The sequence below is a fragment of the Agelaius phoeniceus genome, chromosome 7 (genome assembly GCF_051311805.1).
Source record: "Agelaius phoeniceus isolate bAgePho1 chromosome 7, bAgePho1.hap1, whole genome shotgun sequence".
NCBI classification, from domain to species: Eukaryota; Metazoa; Chordata; class Aves; order Passeriformes; family Icteridae; genus Agelaius; species Agelaius phoeniceus.
In genome coordinates, this window is record NC_135271.1 from 41,619,194 (window position 1) to 41,638,773 (window position 19,580).

Here is a 19,580-nt window from a genome sequence, read left to right on the forward strand (position 1 = left end):
CCCCCCATGTCCCGTGGCCAAAATCCTCACCCGCCCCTGCTAATGCCTCTCTCCTCTCTGTGGCCAGGTGGGCACCGCCAGGTACATGGCCCCAGAGGTGCTGGAGTCCAGAGTGAACCTGGAAGACCTGGAGTCTTTCAAGCAGATGGATGTCTACTCCATGGCCCTTGTTTTGTGGGAAATGGCCTCCAGATGTGAAGTGGTAGGAGGTAGGAGCATCACACCCCAGTTGCTATGTGCCTTTTTGCTCCCTTACTCCCACATCCCAACTGATGGCACAAGATGTGACTTGGGGTGGTCCAGGTCTCTGCAGGACTGCCAAGGGTTGGTGACAGATTCCCCTGCTCTGTGTGCCATGGCTTAAGGGGGGTGGCTCAGTGGTCAAGGAGCAGGACAGGACCTCATGGGGACATCTGGTCCAGCCCCTGCTCAAAGCTGACGAGCTCCCAAGTCCCATGGAGCCTGTGCTGGTGATGCAAAGCAAACCAAGCAGGAAAAGCCAAAGGTGCCTTCCCCTCTTCAACAATTTTTTCCTTCAGACAACACCAGAGAGCTTATGTCGTAATGGGGACTCACAAACCCCAGCCTCTGACAGTATGACAGATCCTGTCACTTCCCAGAGCCATGTCCTGGCATCTACAATTGTGTGTAGCAAAACATTTCAATAACTGCCCTGGAGTTAGCCCTGCCTGCCTTCTGCCTGCTCCCATCTACCTTCCTTCCCTATCCCACCTACTCACAATACAAGCCCATAGAATGCAGGAACCCTCAACCCTTGGCCACAAAGGTGCTCCAACTGCCCTGCAAGCCCCATGGTCAGCAGTGGGAGGCCCTTGCCTGGTTTGGATGCCCCATGCATCCTTTGTTCCCAAGCCAGCATTCCCCGGCCATCTCTCCCCACTCATATCTCACCTGCATTCACATCCAAGTGAGAGCAGGCAGAAACCAGGGTGGCCTCTCACAGCCAGTTTCTCCTTGGTCTTCCATGACATGGGGTTGCTCTTCTGGAAGGGCCATTTCTCCTCCAACCCATTCCCTGCCTGTAGAAGAAATCTGGAAATTCTCATGTCATAGTCACCTCTCCCATTCCTCACCAGTACAGCACTTTCTGCCTGCTCAAATTGTCTATCCCAAAGAAAAACCAGGTCCTTTGTACTGCATCTGTTGGGTTCAGGGAGGAGGTCAGATGGTTCCTCTGTGCTGTCTCTGTAAAGAACCTCTATGTGAAAACCCAGCACTACATTTCTGCGTTCAAATTCTCAATTGTTTCCAGATCTGCTTATTGTTTTGCAGACTGTTAAAAACAAATCCATTCTCATCCAGTGGGCCATACCAAAACAAAGCAGGGAATGCATTAGAAACATCCTGTAATGCTGCTGTTGCTTCCTTGCAGAGGTGAAGAATTATGAGCTGCCCTTTGGGTCAAAAGTCCAGGAGCAGCCTTGTGTGGACACCATGAGGGACATCGTGCTGCACGGCAGAGGCCGGCCCGAGATCCCAAGCAGCTGGCTGGTGCACCAGGTAAGCTGGGAGCAGCTGGGTCAGAAAAGAGCAACACACATTGTCCTTCCTCATTAAACCAGCCTGAAAAAATTAAATTTATAGTCAAAGGAAAAGTGGGCAGAACTCCTGGGATTTACTGTCAGATCCACTGTGGATGGCTGGGCCCACACAATCCCACTGGACTCATTTCCTTGTTGCACAAAAGCCACCAGCCACAGACACAGCAGAATGTGTTGATAATGATCAGGAAGTTGTGCATGGCAGCTGATGGTTTCAGTTACCCTGAGGATAACAGCAAAATGGAGCACTTCAGTGCAGCTCTTCCCATGAAACAGTAAATCATTGGAGTTCACCCCAATTCTCCCCTTAGCACCTCGTCTGGAAGGCTCAGGAAACACATACACATCCCTCATACACAGCCATTCACAGCAGGGACAGAGGGGAAGAGAGGCTCATCCAGCCTTCTGCCTGGGTTTTTCAAGCTCAAAATTACCTTCAACATGAGAGAAATTTCCATTACTACATGGAAGAGCAAACCAGGAAGCATCTCCTTCATGTGAAACACTCAGGAAAAGTGAGTGAAGCTGAGAGCAGGGGCTCCACAAGGCTCAGGGCTTGTCAAGGGAAGTGTTTCACCAGCCTTCAGAAGGTCTGAAAGCAAATGTGTCAGCACAGAGGGCATAACCCAGTGTTCTAGAACAGGAACATGTCAGCAGTGACAAAATGTGCTGTGTTAAAACCACCCACAAGCACACCCAGATCAGCCAGCTACAGAAACAGAAGCAACAGAGCTCCCTCCTGGCCCTGACAGGGTCCTCTGCCCCAGGCCAGTGCTGTCTGCCACACACAAAGAACACGAGGGGTAACAGGCATGGCTGATTGTGACTTCCACATCTTGCCTGACTTTTGTACTTCTTGAATTTCACATGTTTTGTGGAAAAACACCATCTGCTGATCAACACTCCCATTTCACCTGAAAATCAAGCTGGAACATTGAGCCTGCTGGCTTTCAGAGCCTTGCAGTGCTCAGTGCATCATTTTGCAATATCCACCCATAAACCACACTGCCTCTGCTCCCACTCTGCCCTGCTGGCACACAGAGGCAGGCTCTGCAAAAGGAAAGAGAGAATTTCTCAACTATAGGAGGCCACATCTTCCCTACAAAGTCTCCTCTCAAAACCATGTTTGTCCAAAGACTCACAGCTGACCTGACTGACCAAAACTGCAAACAGGATCAAATGAATCCGTGGCTTCTGTGGGACCCCTGGGGAGTTCATCTGTTGGTGAGTTCATTTCTGGAGCTCACCCAGCCTTTTTCATTGACAAAGGCAAATACAGGAACTTCAATCAGCAGTGCCACATGTTTGAAGCCTTTGAGTATTCAGCTCAGACATTCACCTCACAGGGTCCCTGATAAACTTTGAAACCACAGAAAAAATATACAGAGGCTTGGGTTGTCAAAAATCACACTTTGATAGAGTGTGAGCATAACTGTGCTGTTCCCAGGGCTGAAGGGAGGCTGACTGCAGTCACTTCCCAGAAATAATGTTGCTGTAGCTGGGTTGGTGTAGCAGGCAAACAGAGCAAGGCTTCTAAGGTGGGAACTTTTATTGGACCATCTGATGGCCACTGGGGAAGAGGAACAGAAAAGCCACATCATGTTGCTGAAAGTTTTTCTCTGATTAATCTCTGCTGGTCTAATAAACATCTCCTTACAAGCCTGGCTTCACAGCATTTTCTGGGCGTTTTGCAACAGTTCTCCCTAGGATGAGGAATTGGGCAGCACCATCTGCTGGGAAGCAGCAGAAAGCCACTGGCTTGTGCCACTCCGGGGGTCTGGGCTGGCTTCCCGTGGGAGGAGGTGTCGGGTGACATCCAGAAAGGGTGACAAGTCCCTCATCTGAATGGGAGGCACCGACAGATGCTCCCACCAATGACAATAAGTCATAAAAACTTCCACGTTTCAACTGTCAGGATTGCTCTCAGTCAAGTGAAGACCATGGTTTGATTTCCAGCAAGTGTCAGCACCAATTTCCCTGACAGGGCTGACTCACCCAACAGCAGCTTGAGGGCAACTGCTTGCAAGGCCCCACAACAAAGTCAGCTGAAGAAATTCATCCCCACTTCCCCAGATAACTTACAGACCCCTTAGGTGTGTGCTTCTACCTTATTTCACACCCCAGCATATTAAAAAAGGGGAAAAAAAGGTTTTTTAGGCCAGGTAAGTTCCTGAATCTGGTTCACAAAGCAGCTGAACAGACTGATGTACTGGCACAATCAGAGGCTGGTGCAGGACAGGAAGGAACAATGGAAGCTTAAGTCAATATTGCCACTAAAAATACACTTGTACAACTCAGTGTCCTTTGGAATCTTAGAAAAACAGATATCAAATACAAAAGCCAAACTAAGTTCATTTTGTAAACCAAACAAGATGTTTCAGTTATACCATTCAAAAGAACATCATCACTACAAGGCAAACTGCAAACAAATGTTATGATTTTAGGGAAAAATAAGTACAGAAGATCTTGCATGTCCTGTTTGAGAACAGGGTGACTTTAAAAAGCTTCACCTAAGCTAGCTCATTTCTGCATGTAATCAATTACCCTCAAATCCTTTCAACTAAGCTAATAAATAAGTGACGTCAGAGGTGCTGAAACACACCATCTGTCCATTTTGCTGTACAATCCTGTTCTCTTCAATCTGTGTCTATTATGGAAGACTTAGCACAATGAGCCTTAGCAGAGAGCAGTGAGTTCTGAGTAAGGTGCAGAAGGGCAGATGGAACTGACCCTATATCTCTGTAGGACTTGGATTTTCCTCTTACGTGGGTCCATATGAAACTGTAGGGTTCTCTTAATTGCAAATTAAGAAATACATGAAACCCACTGAAAACCACGAAGCTTTATTTAGAATAATGATTTTTCCACTGTGTTCCAACTTTAGTTGACAATGATGCCAAGAGCAATAGCACATGATGGAATTACATGGGCGAGGGAAGGTTCAACACAGCTTTCTGGTGCTAGCTGTGTTACTAGCTAAAGGGTGGGGGAAGCACCAGCTGAATACTACCATTTATTTTGTTCCTAGGCCCAAAATATTGTGACTCTTTCCAGAGCCCTACACAATTGGACAAAAAAGCCCAGCTTTCTGGGAGATGTAAGCACTGTAGCTGAGAGGAACTCCATGTGCTCTGGAGTAAACTGGGAAGCACCTCAGCCTATCTCAACCAAAACACTGTTTTGTGATAAGAGAACAAGGTTCAGCTGCACACTGAAATGAGTGTTTGGCACAGCACACCCTTTCAGAATGCCACTAAAACAAGAAGTCAGATTTAAGAATTTCTTCCCAAACCTACCTTAAAAACCACCTCCCCCCCCTCCCCTCCAGGTGTAACCTGGCAGGGTGCAGCTCAAACCCTGAGGCCTGGGCTCAGCCAGCAGCCTACAGGTCACTGTCCACACCTCTCCTGTCCCTCCTGATTTTAGGGTGCTCTGATCCAAATGGGCAATGCTGAGACAGGAAATAAATACAGGCTGGAAGGAAACAGGCTCTAAGTCTCACAGCCAACACAAGCCAGTTTCCAGGGAGCATGGGGAATGTTTGGGAGCAGATGCTGTGAGAGCTGAGGCTGCTGCTCTAACACAAGCAGTGCCAGTGGAAGCATCAGCACTTCCACAACTTACCGAGGCTGATTCCTCTTGTGCTTAAGCTTGGCCAAAAACAGCCTTGAGGCAGGAGGCTGTCAGAAGTCTGGTAAACCACTAAAACTGTGTTAGATCCTCTTCTTCCTGCCTTCTGATCCTAATTTCATCCCTTCTGACTGCAGGGAATGCGCTTCCTGTGCGACACCATCACGGAGTGCTGGGACCACGACCCCGAGGCCCGGCTCACCGCCCACTGCGTGGCTGAGCGCTTCAACCTGATGGCACAGATGGATTGTGATGACATCCTCAACAACAACACGGACAACGAGGCCAGCAAAACACCTTCTCCAGGTGGGGAGCTCCAGGACAGCGATGGGAGCAGAAACATTCAGTGATGCAGCAGGCAGAAGTCCTCATCGAGAGGAACAAGAGGATAAGGGAGAAGCATTTAGCTCATGGGGGAAAAAAACCTCACTGTTTTTCAAATTTGAACTAAGATCTAGTACATAAATTATTTATAAGATCTGTTTCCTCCCACAGATACAATGAACTGAGGAATCAATATTTTGGTTAAAGTGAAGCATTATTATATGAACTGACTTTGTACTTACTTAAAATGTATAATGATGCAAAGCATTCCTTTTATTATTTTTTAAAATAATAATGTTTAATCTTTTATTAATAAGCAGCTGAATTCCACGTCTCTCTTTATTAAGTCCTTCCATATTGTCATCATGAGTTTCTTTTCTAGCTTATTCTGCAGTGATTAAAACAATTTTCCTCTTTTTAATGGCCTATACATACACACACAAAATCTGTTGTCACAGGAAAAAAAGACATCATGAGATGTACCACACCCTCCGTGAAAGAAATGCTGAGATCCAAGAAAATCACTCATGCAACACTGTCCAAAGATCCACAATAATCCAGTTTGTAAAAGCCTGATTGGATGAAACTCCAACATACCTTTCCTCACTGGGGAATTCCTGGGTTGATAGTTCAGGTGGGTGTGTGAAGCTTCTTTGAGAGAGAAAAAAGAAGTCACCAGTGTAGACATGGCTGCTTCACCCTAAAAATTTTCCATGCAGGATATCTAGACAAGCCTTTCCCCCATCAGACCAGTTTCCAGCCAGATCCGTGCCACAGTAACAGCGTCAACACCAGGGTGTTGGCCAATTCCTCTGGAAACTCTCACACCCCTGCTGGGTTACCCCACCTGGGGAAACAGGATCAGACTGAACTGAGACCTTTATCCCCACGATCACCAGATCAACCTAGGCTGCCTCTATTCTGGACAGCAATTATGGAAAGGTAAGTCACATCTCACTCTGAACCCTGGTGCTGTGCAAATCCCTCCACCCTTGGGAGCAAAGATCTCAGGTGCCCCTAAGTCCTGCAAACCTGACATCTACACAGAGATGTATTTTTTGGGATAGCATCCAAGAGGAATACATTTCTTGCTACCACACAGCTGCATGGATCAGCCCAGAAAGAGGGGAAGGGAGCAAACCATGCAACAGCCACAAGTTTTCTGCAGCTGAGGCTCCTCATGTGGAGCAGGGACACAGATTTGCAGGGCTGGTTTGGTTCTCTTAAGTGCTCAGCTATGACAGCATTAACCTATATAAAAACCTTTTCTTCTCTAGCTATTGTTTCCATCTCCCTGGACTGTTTTTACAGCTGCTAAATTAAAAACCTAGAAACAAATTGCCTCTAAACACTTCAAATAAAGACAAAAGGGGAATGAATTAGGTTGCACCAAATCTAAATAACAAAAAAATTGCTTAGCTACCACTTATGCCATCTGCAACTGTGACCACACCTGACATTCTCACTAATCTTCACCTGGGCTGCTACCTCCTGATACCTTAAAATTTTTCAAGTTAACCCTTTTCTCTTCAAGCACACCCTCCCCAGTTCCCCACAAAAACATGTTTTCCATCCCACCTGACTTCAGCCTCATTTCTGTAATATATTAACCACTGCTCTAGCACAAGAGAAAGAGAGCAGGGGCAGTTTTTCTGTCACAGAGATAAAAAACTACAGGAACACACCAAACTCCCCCCCAGACTGTCCAGTCTTGCCTTCCCATAGTATTTTACGCAGAACTTCCATACCAAGTTCTGCCCCAAGTTGTTTGAACACATTGATGAATGCATTCACTTGTTCTTTCAAACTTAAAAGGATTTAAAAGACACTCTGACCTGTTCTTCCCACAGGTGACAGGGACAGAAGGGGATCAGCCTCTGCAAACTAGACATTGAAGGCTGCATCTCTGATTCTGATGGCTGAAATCCAAATTCTCCTGGGAAGACAGACTTCATCCTAGGCTTGACAGTTCATACTATAAATATGCTGAAAAACTTTACCTTTTCCCCTACACATGCCCAAAATCTTGAACAACCCAATTTGCATAGTGAATTTTTTTCATAAAACACAAATCCATCAGGATTACACACCTGAATGCCTGTGTTAAACAGGGCTGACTTGTTGCATTCTGTTTTCTATGAGCAGCAGCAGGCTGCACAGCACCTCTAAAGACAGCCATTTATTTAAGATCCAAGATCTCTTTATTATTCAGGGGGCCTAAAACCACTGAGACCAATGAAAATTCTGCTCTTAACTTCAGTGGGGCCCAATCAAGCCAAGAAGGCAGACGGTAACATAAGCCAATGTCCTACTTTGCCATGTTCCCTGTTGGAACACACTGTGGTTCTAGAAAGTTTCTATCTACACAGGAAGCAGCACTGAGCCCTTCCCTTTGCTCCAGAAGGTACAGGATGGAAACAACATCAGTTATGCAAGAGAATCAAATCTGGTCAGAGTTAAAAATACATCCATTACTCTGCAGGGTGTTTGCCATTCTCAGAATAATCACAATTACAATTTAAGCTGGATATTCAGTGGCTAGAATTTTTCTTTTTAAATGGTTTTCAACCATGTCCTTTGTTTCTGGAAGCAGAAATTTGCATCATAACTAAATCCATATCAGGAACCATTCCAGTTCTCATGATCACTTGAGTAAAGGAAGGCTTTATCTTCTTTTTTCCTAGAAACATTCCCATGTTAAAAGAAATCACTTCATGTATTTTATCAAAGTATTTCTTCAGCATTAGGTCTATTTTTACACAATAAAATTAGTAACAGCTCTCTTAGTGAGAAACCACAAGCATACCAGATGAGGAAGGAAGAGAAATAACTTGACTAATAGCATTATATAAGGAACACAAATGGGTTTATGGTCAACATGGGAGCTTTTCAGTCTCATTTACAGCCATCACCTTGACAAATCCCAAATCAAAATTTTAAGCTGAGTTTAGTGACTGAGTTGTAAGTCTATATTTTAGTTAGCTTAAGTTTGATCCCTGGAGTGTGCTCAGCTGGAAAAGGTTTGGTTTTGCTCTGATCACCACAATATTAAAAGCTGGGCCTTGCACCACTACTTTTGCTGTCCGTTTAAAGCAAATGTGCCATGTGACATGGATAAAACAACCATGAAATGTATAAAGAGCTAATCTGTTTCTCTACCAGCCCCATTTTGGTGCAGGTACTGACAAAACCATGGAAGAATTTCACACATTACCACCACAATTCCCACCCCAAATCCTGGAATTGGCCAAGGAGCCGAATGTGCCGCAGACCCAGAAACAAGGAGGAACTAATCCCACTCTTTTAATTTTTATTTTTATTCCCAGTTAAGCATGAAAATGCCCAATGGATATCCAAAACTATCACAACAAGATGGTTGTATAGAATATCACAAACAAGACAAGTAGGGCCTAAAACATTCTTCTGCTGGAGAATAGTTACCACTCAAGCACATAGTGCCAAAATATCCCACTTTTGGGACCAAGGAAAGCCCAGACAGATCTCCAGCATGAAAGAAAACAACCACCTACTCTTTCCTGGTCACCTGATCTCTAGGAAAGCAGACAGAACAAATGAATCATTTTGTAGCTTTATTATCCCCCCACTTCTCACAAACGAACTATGACTTGCATTGAGATCTCAGTGCATTTCACAGCAAAAAAAAAATGTACAAGAGGATCAAAACAGTTGTGCATAAACCCAACTCTTTTTTTTTTTTTGCATGATTTTCAGTTTGTGTTGAAAATTAACATGGTTATTTAAACCTTCTGATGCATTCTTACAACTGCATCTTCTCTATGGAAAACATCTTACCAGATCACACAGTTGTGAGTTTTTATGATGCTGGATCAGGTGCAGCCATTGCCATGGCTGGGAAGTGGCAGATAATGTTATATACACTGATTGGAAGACTACATCAGAAGAAAAAACAGATTAAGGCACCACTGTTGGAAAAATTAAGGTAGCTTGTAGTTACAACAATAACGAAAGCCATAGTAAGTACTATTCTTAATTGCCAGCAATTCTTAGACGTCAATAAAATAGTTATAAAAAGGAGAAAAAAAAAAAGGATGTTTGTACCTGAATACAGTTTCCTGATATCTGATTGCGTTTCAAATCAATACTCAGTCCTCAGCATAATCAGATGTTTGTTTGGGTTTTTTTATGGAAAGATGAAAAACCAGGACCTACAGTCCATGTATACAAGGTCACATTTCACTGTTTTGTTTTGAACAACACCACAGGAGAAAAAACAAAACAACCCAAAGGACAGTTTGTAACACTGATACTTCATCTCTGAAACTACTAGATGGGCAGGGAAATTTAAATACAAAACTGTACGTTTTCTGTTCATTTTGAAAGCCTTAGTCCTCAGGAAGAGAAGTTGGAGGAGAAAAAACAGGCCAGATCTCATTATATTATAACTTGAGAAAAACCAGTCCCTCAAAGAGATTTAATAAAATTAGAGTTGAAAAGTGTTCAAATTACTTTTCCAATTCAAGTCAACTATTTCAAGTATATTAAAACGTTTCAGAGGAAAAATTTCTCCATGGTTACACTTCTAATTGCTTTTATAAATCCATAAAAAAGAAAAGTAGTCTCTACGTACATCCCATATTCCTCCAATGCATGCACACGCTCTCTCCGAAGAAAAGGTCGTCATGATCCAGTTGTTTCTTAATACTGATTTCAGGCACATCTTCCAAACACCCTTCCAGTTTTTGCCAAGAAGGTTAATTACTGGGCATAAAAGCAGCAATTTTCTGTTGCTGTTGTCTATGTGTGTACTGAGGAGGTTTCAGTGATTAAAGAGCTTGACACAGATTCCAAAAGAGTTCCTATGTCACTCTAAAATCCAACAGGCTCCTTCTTCTCTCAGGCAGCTTTTGCAATCAGATCTACTTGGAAGAATCTTACACAATGCAGATAAAATCTCTTGGATCATACAAAAAAACAAGTTGGTTGAATGTACCTGGCAGGTTTGTCTCTACAACTTGGATTTTTACCTTTTTTTTTTTTTAATAGCTTTAAAGTGCCCTAGTATAGTTATTTCTTTATGCTCATTTAAACTTGCACAATTACATAAAAAGGGGCCACTCAGTGTGATTACTGTGTTCTGAGAGACAGAGGAAAAGGAGAGGAAAACCAGAAAACTCATCTTAAAGCAGCTTTTTTCTAGTTACTGTCTGTTTGTTGAGTTTGTGCGGCAGAGACTGTTTTCCAGAGGGGTTTATGGTAAACCCAGCCATCTCCCTGTAATTTAAAGAGAAAGCATGGTTATCATAAAGACACTGCCTTGACAGAAATGCCTTCACACCACTATGAGAATGATGGCTGTGAACAGCAGAGGGACAGAGCTGGTATCTTGAACTCCTGCAGACTGAGGCACTGCAGGCTGCTCACACACTTGCAGGCTCCTCTCAGCCTCCAGCTCTCTGGGAGCAGGCTGCACCTGTAATTAACCCTGCCAAAAAGCCACTCTTCTCAACTGTGTGATCCAAATTACTTTCAGAAGCCAAATAATCAGCCAGCAGAGAGGCAGCCACCCAGGATTATCAGCTCTACCTCAGCCCAACTGCTTACCTGGAAATGCAGTGCCCAGGATCATGTTTAAATGTTTTCTGAGTACATTTGTATCCTGGACTAGCAACAGAATTTCATCTTTTTCACATCTAACAGTACAACTATCTAACTTTAAACTAATCATACTAACACAGCTTTAGAGAATAAAAACCTTCATGGGAGCTAGTCCTGAACTTGACAAACAAACCTGGAATACATCCAAGAGAAAGAAACCTTTTAGCCTATGTTCTAAACCCTTATTAGATCACAGCTATGGGAAGAAGAGGGGGAATTACATTACTGCAGTGTAACAGATAAAGCTTTCACTGTAAGGAGAATCTAAACTACTACAGCATTAATTTGACTCAAGAACTCCTGTTGCAAAGGTCTCTACACAAGCAAGGTCTCATCACATGGATCACAAGAAAAGACTATTCCAAAGTTATCATACCAGCATTCCCCAATCCTCCTGGGCAGGCTGCACTTAGCCTTGTTACAAGCCTTACTATATTACTACTACTATTACTGAAGTACAGGTTAAGACACTGAACAAATAAGCTCTATCCAAAATGTGACATAGAAGAACAAAAAAAAGGTAAGCTGAGAATGAACTCACATTCCTTCTTGCTAGCAATAATATGTTGGGTACATAAACACACAACCTCAGCAAAATTAGTACTACTGATTATTTTCTTTGGGTATTTACTGTTACAGTCTGCTCACATGTGTATACACAAAACTATTTTCCATGTGCCATTGAGGAAGTGCTTGGTAAAAGAATCAGGACCAGAAAACTGGAAAACATTTTGATGCAAAATCCAAGCATTTAGAAAGTGGAGAATGAAGTCACACCTTTACAGGCTTAGGAATTCTTATGTCATCTTACTCCTATGGATCCCACAAAGCTAAATTCTAAGATCTAAGGTCAAATACTCTATTCTGATAGGACACAGACCCATATGTGCCCCTGCTTGCATAACAGCTCTGCTTCTACCCTCATCAATAGCAGGTGACTGCTTGGAAACTTACATCTTTAAGGAAGTATTTAGTACACCAAGGAGTTTCTGTTTCAGCACGAAGCCTCTCTTCGTTCCTCTGCCGTTCCTCCAGGGCTCGCTTGTGCTCCGTGGCCTTGTCGATGTCTCCATCCCGCAGAGACTCTGTCACATGCTGCCACAGCCTCCTACAACATAAACTGGTCACAGCACTGTTCCAAAGGCTTCCCAGGCAGCCACCTCAAACTGCAGGATCACTGTGGAACAGGAGCACTCTCTCCACTTACACATGACAAACCAGCCCAGGTGAGAGCACTGCAGTGCAGGTGAGGGCTCATGGCCAAGTCTTAGACCTACATCAGCAGCTGGGAGCAGGTAGGAAGGGCTCTGAGGTTCTGGCAGTGCCAATCTAATGTCTGTTTGCAAACCCTTTAAAGCTGCTATTGGAAGTGTTATTCAACAAGCAGCTTCTTGTGAGGATGTTAGGAGCTGCCCTGCTGTGTAACTGATGGGTAAAAACAAAACTAATAGGGAGATTCTATTCTCTGGTAAGCACTTTGTGGGCTCAAAAAAAACCCTCTGTTCATAAATAGGAGGTAAAATAAACAAACATATGTCTGCACTAGGATTTTGCATTTTTTTTTCCTCTTGATTTTTATTTTTAGAAAACATTAAAAAATTAGGATGACTGCTGTTAAAGCACTATCCACAAATGTACATTTGCAGCTTTTCCTAAGGCACTCACCAGACTGCTTAGGACAAAAAGGGTCAGACAAGAGCAAACACATACTCTACCTTGATTCAAAGGGGCCTTGCTTCTCCAGGGGCCGGACTCGTTTTCTTGTCACAGAGAGCTTTGTCAAGTCCACATATTTGGTCTCCCCGTTGCTGTAGGTGAACTCAAGCACACTGTTCCACTCCCCCTGCACTCTGCACACCACCGTGTTTGTCATGTTCTGCTTCACTTCACCTGTGACTCTAGGAGAGAAATTTGTTTTTAAAAAGCCATGGCTGAAGAAACCTGAGGACTGTTCCTTGCATAATCACTCAATCCTGAATGATTTCAAACTTGTCACACTGCCTTGAATAAGGTTAGTTATTTGAATTGCATTTGTGTGGAGAAGCTCAAAGAGCAAAGTGACTTTCACCCACTGCTCTAGTTCTCCTCATGTTACCCAGGAAACTCCATTTTTGGCTTCAGATTGTTTCAAGCTTCTTCAGGAAACTGAAAATGAAAAAGAAACTAACACAGGCTTATTCACATGGAACAAGCAGTTGATAATTTCCACTTGAAGTATCACATCAGATACATAGTTCAGACTTAAAAAACTAAAATGAAACTTTCTAGCAAGAATATATCTCACTACCTGCTGGCGCTTCATCTCACATCTTTACATTTCCACCTTCTCCTTATGTAGGTGGTCTCATTTTTATGTTGATCACATAAGCAGCAGACACACAAAGGCAGAAGCAAGGAAGGAAACTAGGAATCAGGAGAACTGCTTTTGTTCCCTGCCTCTTCCACAGAAACCTCTGCCAATAACAAGATAAGGAAAGTGTCTTCTAACATGCAGTGCTTCATTCAAAGTGTTGCATAATGCTCAAGTATCACCATAATTACACACACTGATGCATATTTTTCTTCTCATTTTCAAGACCTATACAAAGACCTCCTGACATCCACTTCATCCTGACCCAGTTTTTGAGCATTGCTTGGCAAGCAAATTGCCAGTCCCAAAAAGAACTTTTCTCCTACAAACAAATAAAGGGTCTGTGCACTATGCAAACCAGACTTGAGACATTCTCACTTGTAAGGTGCTGCAGGATTCACAATAGATAGCTAGAGATAGAATACTCTCTCTAGTTCCAGTTAAACTGCAGTTACCTGTAGATAACCACCCTAAAACTCACCACTTTCCAGCCCTCCTGCATTGCATCAGTGCTCACACAAAGTACAGGCTGCATCTCCTTCCAAACTTCCATTGTGTGCAGCTGAGGACAGCTAATTTGCACATCACCACCTTCCTCTGATGTCCTTTGAACAACTGCATCCCAGAGAGTGGAAAACAGCATTTCTGTGCTCCCACCTTGCATGGTGCCACACTCAGAGCAAATGGGAGCACAGGACACAAGTGCCACTTCCCTTCTTCCACACACACTGGTCACTTCCCACTGTGCCTGCACCTACCCATCCTCCCCAGTCATAGCATCAAAATAGAGAAATTTATCTCTCTTGCAATGAAATGAGCATCACAGGTCAGACCTTGCAGCACAGGGATACTGGATGCCAGCCAAAGCAGACCTGCAGGGAATCTCCAGGGCAAGGAGGGAAGGCTCACAGCCAGCTCACAGCAGGAGGCAGCTGGTAAGACTTCTGTCATACCATGGTCCAGCAGCTCAAACCTAAATTAACCTCATGAGAAGTATCTTAAAAAACCCAGACTGATAAGTATATGCTGCTCACACAGTTGTTTTTTTTTTTTTTTCCACAGTTTTCTTTTTTAAATTACAAAAATTTAAGATTTGTTGAAAAAACCATGAGCAATAAAAGCACATTTACAGTATTTTTTTCTCTGTGGAAGTTCAGAAGTACTAACAATTACTGAAAACAGCAGAAAGAGCAGCTGACAAGCAAGCAGCCTTAATTTTGTGCTGCTTCTTATCCTGTGACTTCCACACCTCACCAAAGCTCTTACACATGGTGGGCTCACTGTCCTCCTCCCAAGAGATCTCTGAAAGCCTGAATCCACAGGATGCCAGAGATCAGCCTGGTCAGACTCTTCAGTTACTTCTTCACAACTTTAACAGCTTGATTTTTTCCAAGCATTGTGTGATAACAAGACAATACTGACATCCAGTATTTTAATACCATTCTCAAAATTACTGCCTCTTCTCAGTTGAAAGCAAACAAAGTTATATCCCTCACTACTGAGGTGCAGTATTGAACTGCTCCATTAAACTCTCTGTATTTCTCCAGGTTGCATTGCTCTGACACACAACCACTGCAGACCACAGTATCTGCCTGAACCTGCACTTGTGATAAAAAAACTGCTGGCACTTATGTGTAATCTTGGCATGGCTGATACATGTCTAGGTGTCCATTAACATTATCCTCTATTTCATCCAGCTAAAGAGGTACAGGACCAAGGAGCCAACATCCAGCTAAGGCCTAAGAACAAGGGTCACTCTACACAAAAATCCATACCATTGCCATAGCAACTCCTGTGCGCTCTGAGTAACCATGACAACACTGCTGCTTCCTATCAAGAGATTCTTTTGGCAATGTCCAATCATCACCATGTCAAATTTTCAATAGTTACGGTACCTTGAACAGATCTCTCTTTAAAAAGCCTCTGTATCTGTGACTAACTTCAGAGAGACAAATAACAAAACAGTTTCCAAATTAAATCACTGTAAAAGTACATCCTCTAACTTATCTCTTATGACACAAGAGTAGCTATTGCAAAGTGGAAGATACATTGTGAGCCATGGAAAAAGCTCCAAATGATGTGTCACTTTCAAATAGCACCAAGTGAAACAGAATTACATGTAAACTTCAGTTCTTCAAAAGTGAGATCAGTCTCATTTCAAATAAGCAAAATGTTCTCACCGATGCAACTTGCCACCATAGAAGGGCTTGGTATGAAAGTTAATGCTTGCAGAATACCCAGTTTTTGCACAGTTAATGTTGACTTTTCCTCCCAGCTCTACCCAAGGAACAGTTAAAATTGAGCGGGCATATGCACAGGGCAGAGAGAAGGTGTATTCTTCCCCATGCTCCAGGAGATGTAAGACACCTGTGTGAAGAAATACAAGAATCTGTAAACCAGTACCATTTCAGAAAAGGCCAAACAAGTTGTTGAAACAAATAGTCAATATTACATCTGGCTACTTTTCTTCCTAGCCCCTCATACAAAAAAAGAAAATTAAAAAACTCATACAAGACTGACATTTATTAGTTTCTAGATACAAACATTTTTACTAACATATTACTAACTTGACTATTGTGCATTTAAGTCTCTTTTGGGAAAAAACATTTATCTCAATAATACTGTCCATAAAGTACAATCCCATGGTATGCACCTACTTTTCAGTAGCGCATATAAGGGCTGGCCACTCTCTTATGATGGCTTTGGAGCACAGCAAGACTTACACTGACAAAAGGAAATAACAAAAAAATTCCCTGAACTGCAGATCCTGAGGAAGGCTAATACTCCTGCTTTCCCTTTCTATAATACACCTTACCCAATCTGAAGGCAGGAAGCAGAGACAATTCTCCTTACTGCACCTCTCTGCCAAGATAAAACAACTCCTTCCTGACAGCAACCTTTGCAATAAATGCCAAGAATCTCATTAAATACTACAATTTTTCTTTGTGTTTAAAGATTAGTGGATTTGATTCCTATAAAGAAACTAAAAGCATAAGATCTCCCTCTTACCCTTACAAGGAAACAGACAATATCTAACTGCTGCCTGCCCCAGCCCACACCTCTGAAGCACAGTACCTCGGGTGTCTAGCATCAGCACAAACAACATGGGAAATCCTGATAAAGAGATATCAACTTAAGAAATTATCTGTACACCCAAAGATGTGCCTTTCACATACTCTGGCATTCCCTTGGTCATCCCCTTGTCCAGAGTGTAATTTATATGCAAGTGCCTGGAATCCCTAGGTACTGGCCAAAATATACATAGAGGAGTGGGAGAGGCTGTCTCATCTTGTTCAGTAAATTCTAATAACTAAAGGAAAATTACAATTTGAAGGCAGTTACCTTTCTCTGTCCCTAAAGGATCCAATTTTTCTAGTTAAAGAAAATCAGAATGTGCACAGGAATATTAAATGCAATACACAGAAATGCAACAACACTTCTATCTATTAAATGTCTGATGCAAATTAATTTACAAATCATAAGTATCAGTTTACATCGCACTAACTGACCTTTGGCTTAAAAGGCAATATTTTATTTCCAAATATAATCCTGATTTTTGGCAAAGCATAAACCATTTTCTCCTCCCATATGAAAATTTGCTGTATACAGTGACAACTTGTATCTTTTGAAAACAACATCAAATTTGCTATCAAATTTCCCATCAAATTTGATATTTTAACAAACAAAATTCTTAAAATTTTATTTAACAATACTAACATTGCTAACAAATTTGTATTTTAACAACCCACTAAAATGAACAAAGGGCAGAATTTACACTTACCCTCGCCAACCATTGTCACTCCTATGGACATTCCTAGGAATTTACTTTTTGTCCAGACGTGGGCATTGACACACATGTTCCTCTCCACACACTCAGCATAAAACCCTGAGACAGGGGGATGGTGGGACACTTGCTCAGCCACGAATTTCACCGTGTAACAGTCCGGCTCCGCTTGCCCTTCCACATCTTTGGGCGGAGTGAGTTGCTCCGAGGGGGAGTGAGCGGAGGAGCTGGTGCCAGCATCGGTGGCCACACTGCTCTTGGGCAATCTCCAGGAGCAGTGGAAGGTCTCCCCGATGATGGGGTTGTAGGGCTTCTTGGCGATGGCTCCCTTGCGGCCCTCGTGGAAGGAGGTGAGGTAATACTCCACGAAGCGGATCATCCTCTCCTCGGGGCCACTGCCGTTCGTGATGGCCACAAAGAGATCGGGGTGCGACATGAAGTCCGCGTACATCTCCAGCAACGAGCGCTTCTCTAGAATGAATGTGGGAAGAACCACCTGAAAATCAAAGAAAAGCCATAAGCCAAAAGCCTCTGGTAAGGAAAACAAGAGACAGGCGTTTTGTAAGAGAAGGCCTTGGCGGGAGGATGCTGTCCTGCTTGGGACACCACAATTTCAGAGTGCACTTTCTTGTTCCTCTTGTAAGATGCAAGCGAAATACAGTGATCTGAAGTTCCAGAAAAGCAATTTACAAGGAGAGAAAAAAGCCCAGTGAGTACAAGTGGTACTAAAGAGGTTGAAAGGAACTGAGCATCAGGTAAAAATACCCAAAAACATGCAAGAGCTGCAAAGAGATGATGTGTCCCATATACCTGTGAAAGAGAAAACAAGCACGAAAGAACTCAAAGAAGGTTCAGAGCAGAATTTAGGAAAGGTATGGTCTAATGGAGAGGAAAGCTGGGATGCTATGCCAGCTCTGGAGAGCTTGCAGAATCTCCCTCCACACAGCAACTAGACAAGCATCCATGAGAAGCAGCATAGGAAGGGTTGATCCTGTGCCTCTGACCAGAGGTACCTTATACTTTCAGAGTTACAGTCAACCCTGTCCTTCCTGAGCCAAGGGCAACCCCCTAGGGTGAAAGGCTGTGGATATCATCAGTGTTTTCCTTCTCTGCAGTAGGAACAAGCCTCACATAGCTAAACTTACATAACTGACATAACTAACTGTTGTAAACAGCAACACAGAGTATCTCAACCATGGGATCAAGACAATCCATTGAAATCAGATTTAAATCTATTTAAATCTCTTTTTCAAAGAGAAAAAGCACAGACATAAGACTTAATAGACATTGAAGTTAAACTGAATACACTCGCCATGTTGTTGCAACGCTAACCTTGAGTATTAAGTGGCTTTTCACTTCAGGACCCTGATACTGAGTTAAGTACAATTTTAACAGCTTCATTACCTGTTTTGAAGTCAGGTTTGTCCACTTCAGTGTTTGCCTCTGAAATACACACAATTCTCCCTACACAGCCAAAAGTCACAACTGGGAGACAGGCTTGACAATTTATTTCAACTAAGAGCAAAGGATACCCTAAATCCAATCTTCAATGTAAGTAAGGGATAGAGTGACTTCATCATATCCTCGTTAAGCAGCAGGGGTTTATGTCTGACTCATAGACAGCAGGGTCTATTCAAACCATCTTTTCATTTTCCCTCCCGAGTTGTGAAACATAAGCTGCACAATACAAGTGTTTCTAGGGGCTATGTAGCTAGTGCTTAAAAAACATAGGTTTAAAAAAACCCCAATAATCCATAACTCCAAAATAGAGTGTTTTCCTTATTCCATGCTACTGTAAAATCCTTTTTTTAATTTCAAAGTGCCTAGTGCTTATGGCAAGAAATCTTTACAAGAATGAATTGAACATAAGCTGGTAGCAGCCTGATTTTCCCAGATTTGCTGCCCAAGTTGTCTAACAGCACCTGAGTGTTAATTTTTCCAAGCTGTTTGCTTTTGAGATCTGCACTCAAGTGTTAAATCCAATTCCCTCCAGCATAACTTTGTTCTTGCCTGCTTGTGAGCAAACACAGAAATGAGAATAGGAAAGGGCTTAAGCAGGCATCCAAAGATAGATAAGGGGGAACCAAAAGAAAACTTCTTTTCAGAACGAGCATGGACACAGGTGTAGGGTTATACAAGTTGTGTCAAAAAGCATTATCAAGATAGAAAAGAGATCATGGAAAGAAAGCAGAAAGAAAAATATGAGAAGGCTGAAGAAAACAGCATGAAAAGACTAAGGTTCAAACACTGGAAAGACGACAGGCCATTCCAGGAAAGGCAACAGAAGCACAGT

At 42.8% G+C, this 19,580-nt stretch overlaps 2 protein-coding genes across 3 annotated transcripts in view; one reads left to right on the forward strand and one right to left on the reverse strand.

Annotated features, from left to right (window-relative positions):
• LOC129122589 (TGF-beta receptor type-2-like) overlaps window positions 1–7,702 on the forward strand; it is a 32,298-nt gene extending 24,596 nt beyond the window's left edge. The window contains exons 5-7 of the mRNA XM_054636516.2: window positions 68–209; window positions 1,394–1,521; window positions 5,330–7,702. Coding sequence (XP_054492491.2) covers window positions 68–209; window positions 1,394–1,521; window positions 5,330–5,542 — 483 coding nt within the window. The 3' untranslated portion in view covers window positions 5,543–7,702. The remainder of the gene's footprint in view (window positions 1–67; window positions 210–1,393; window positions 1,522–5,329) is intronic.
• A 1,391-nt stretch (window positions 7,703–9,093) lies between these two features.
• Window positions 9,094–19,580, reverse strand: part of OSBPL11 (oxysterol binding protein like 11) — a 38,924-nt gene continuing 28,437 nt past the window's right edge. For both annotated transcript variants that reach the window (XM_077181680.1, XM_054636776.2), the window contains exons 9-13: window positions 17,285–17,783; window positions 15,684–15,870; window positions 12,869–13,051; window positions 12,108–12,261; window positions 9,094–10,769 (exon numbers count right to left, since the gene is read on the reverse strand). In XM_077181680.1, coding sequence (XP_077037795.1) covers window positions 10,692–10,769; window positions 12,108–12,261; window positions 12,869–13,051; window positions 15,684–15,870; window positions 17,285–17,783 — 1,101 coding nt within the window. In that variant the 3' untranslated portion in view covers window positions 9,094–10,691. The remainder of the gene's footprint in view (window positions 10,770–12,107; window positions 12,262–12,868; window positions 13,052–15,683; window positions 15,871–17,284; window positions 17,784–19,580) is intronic.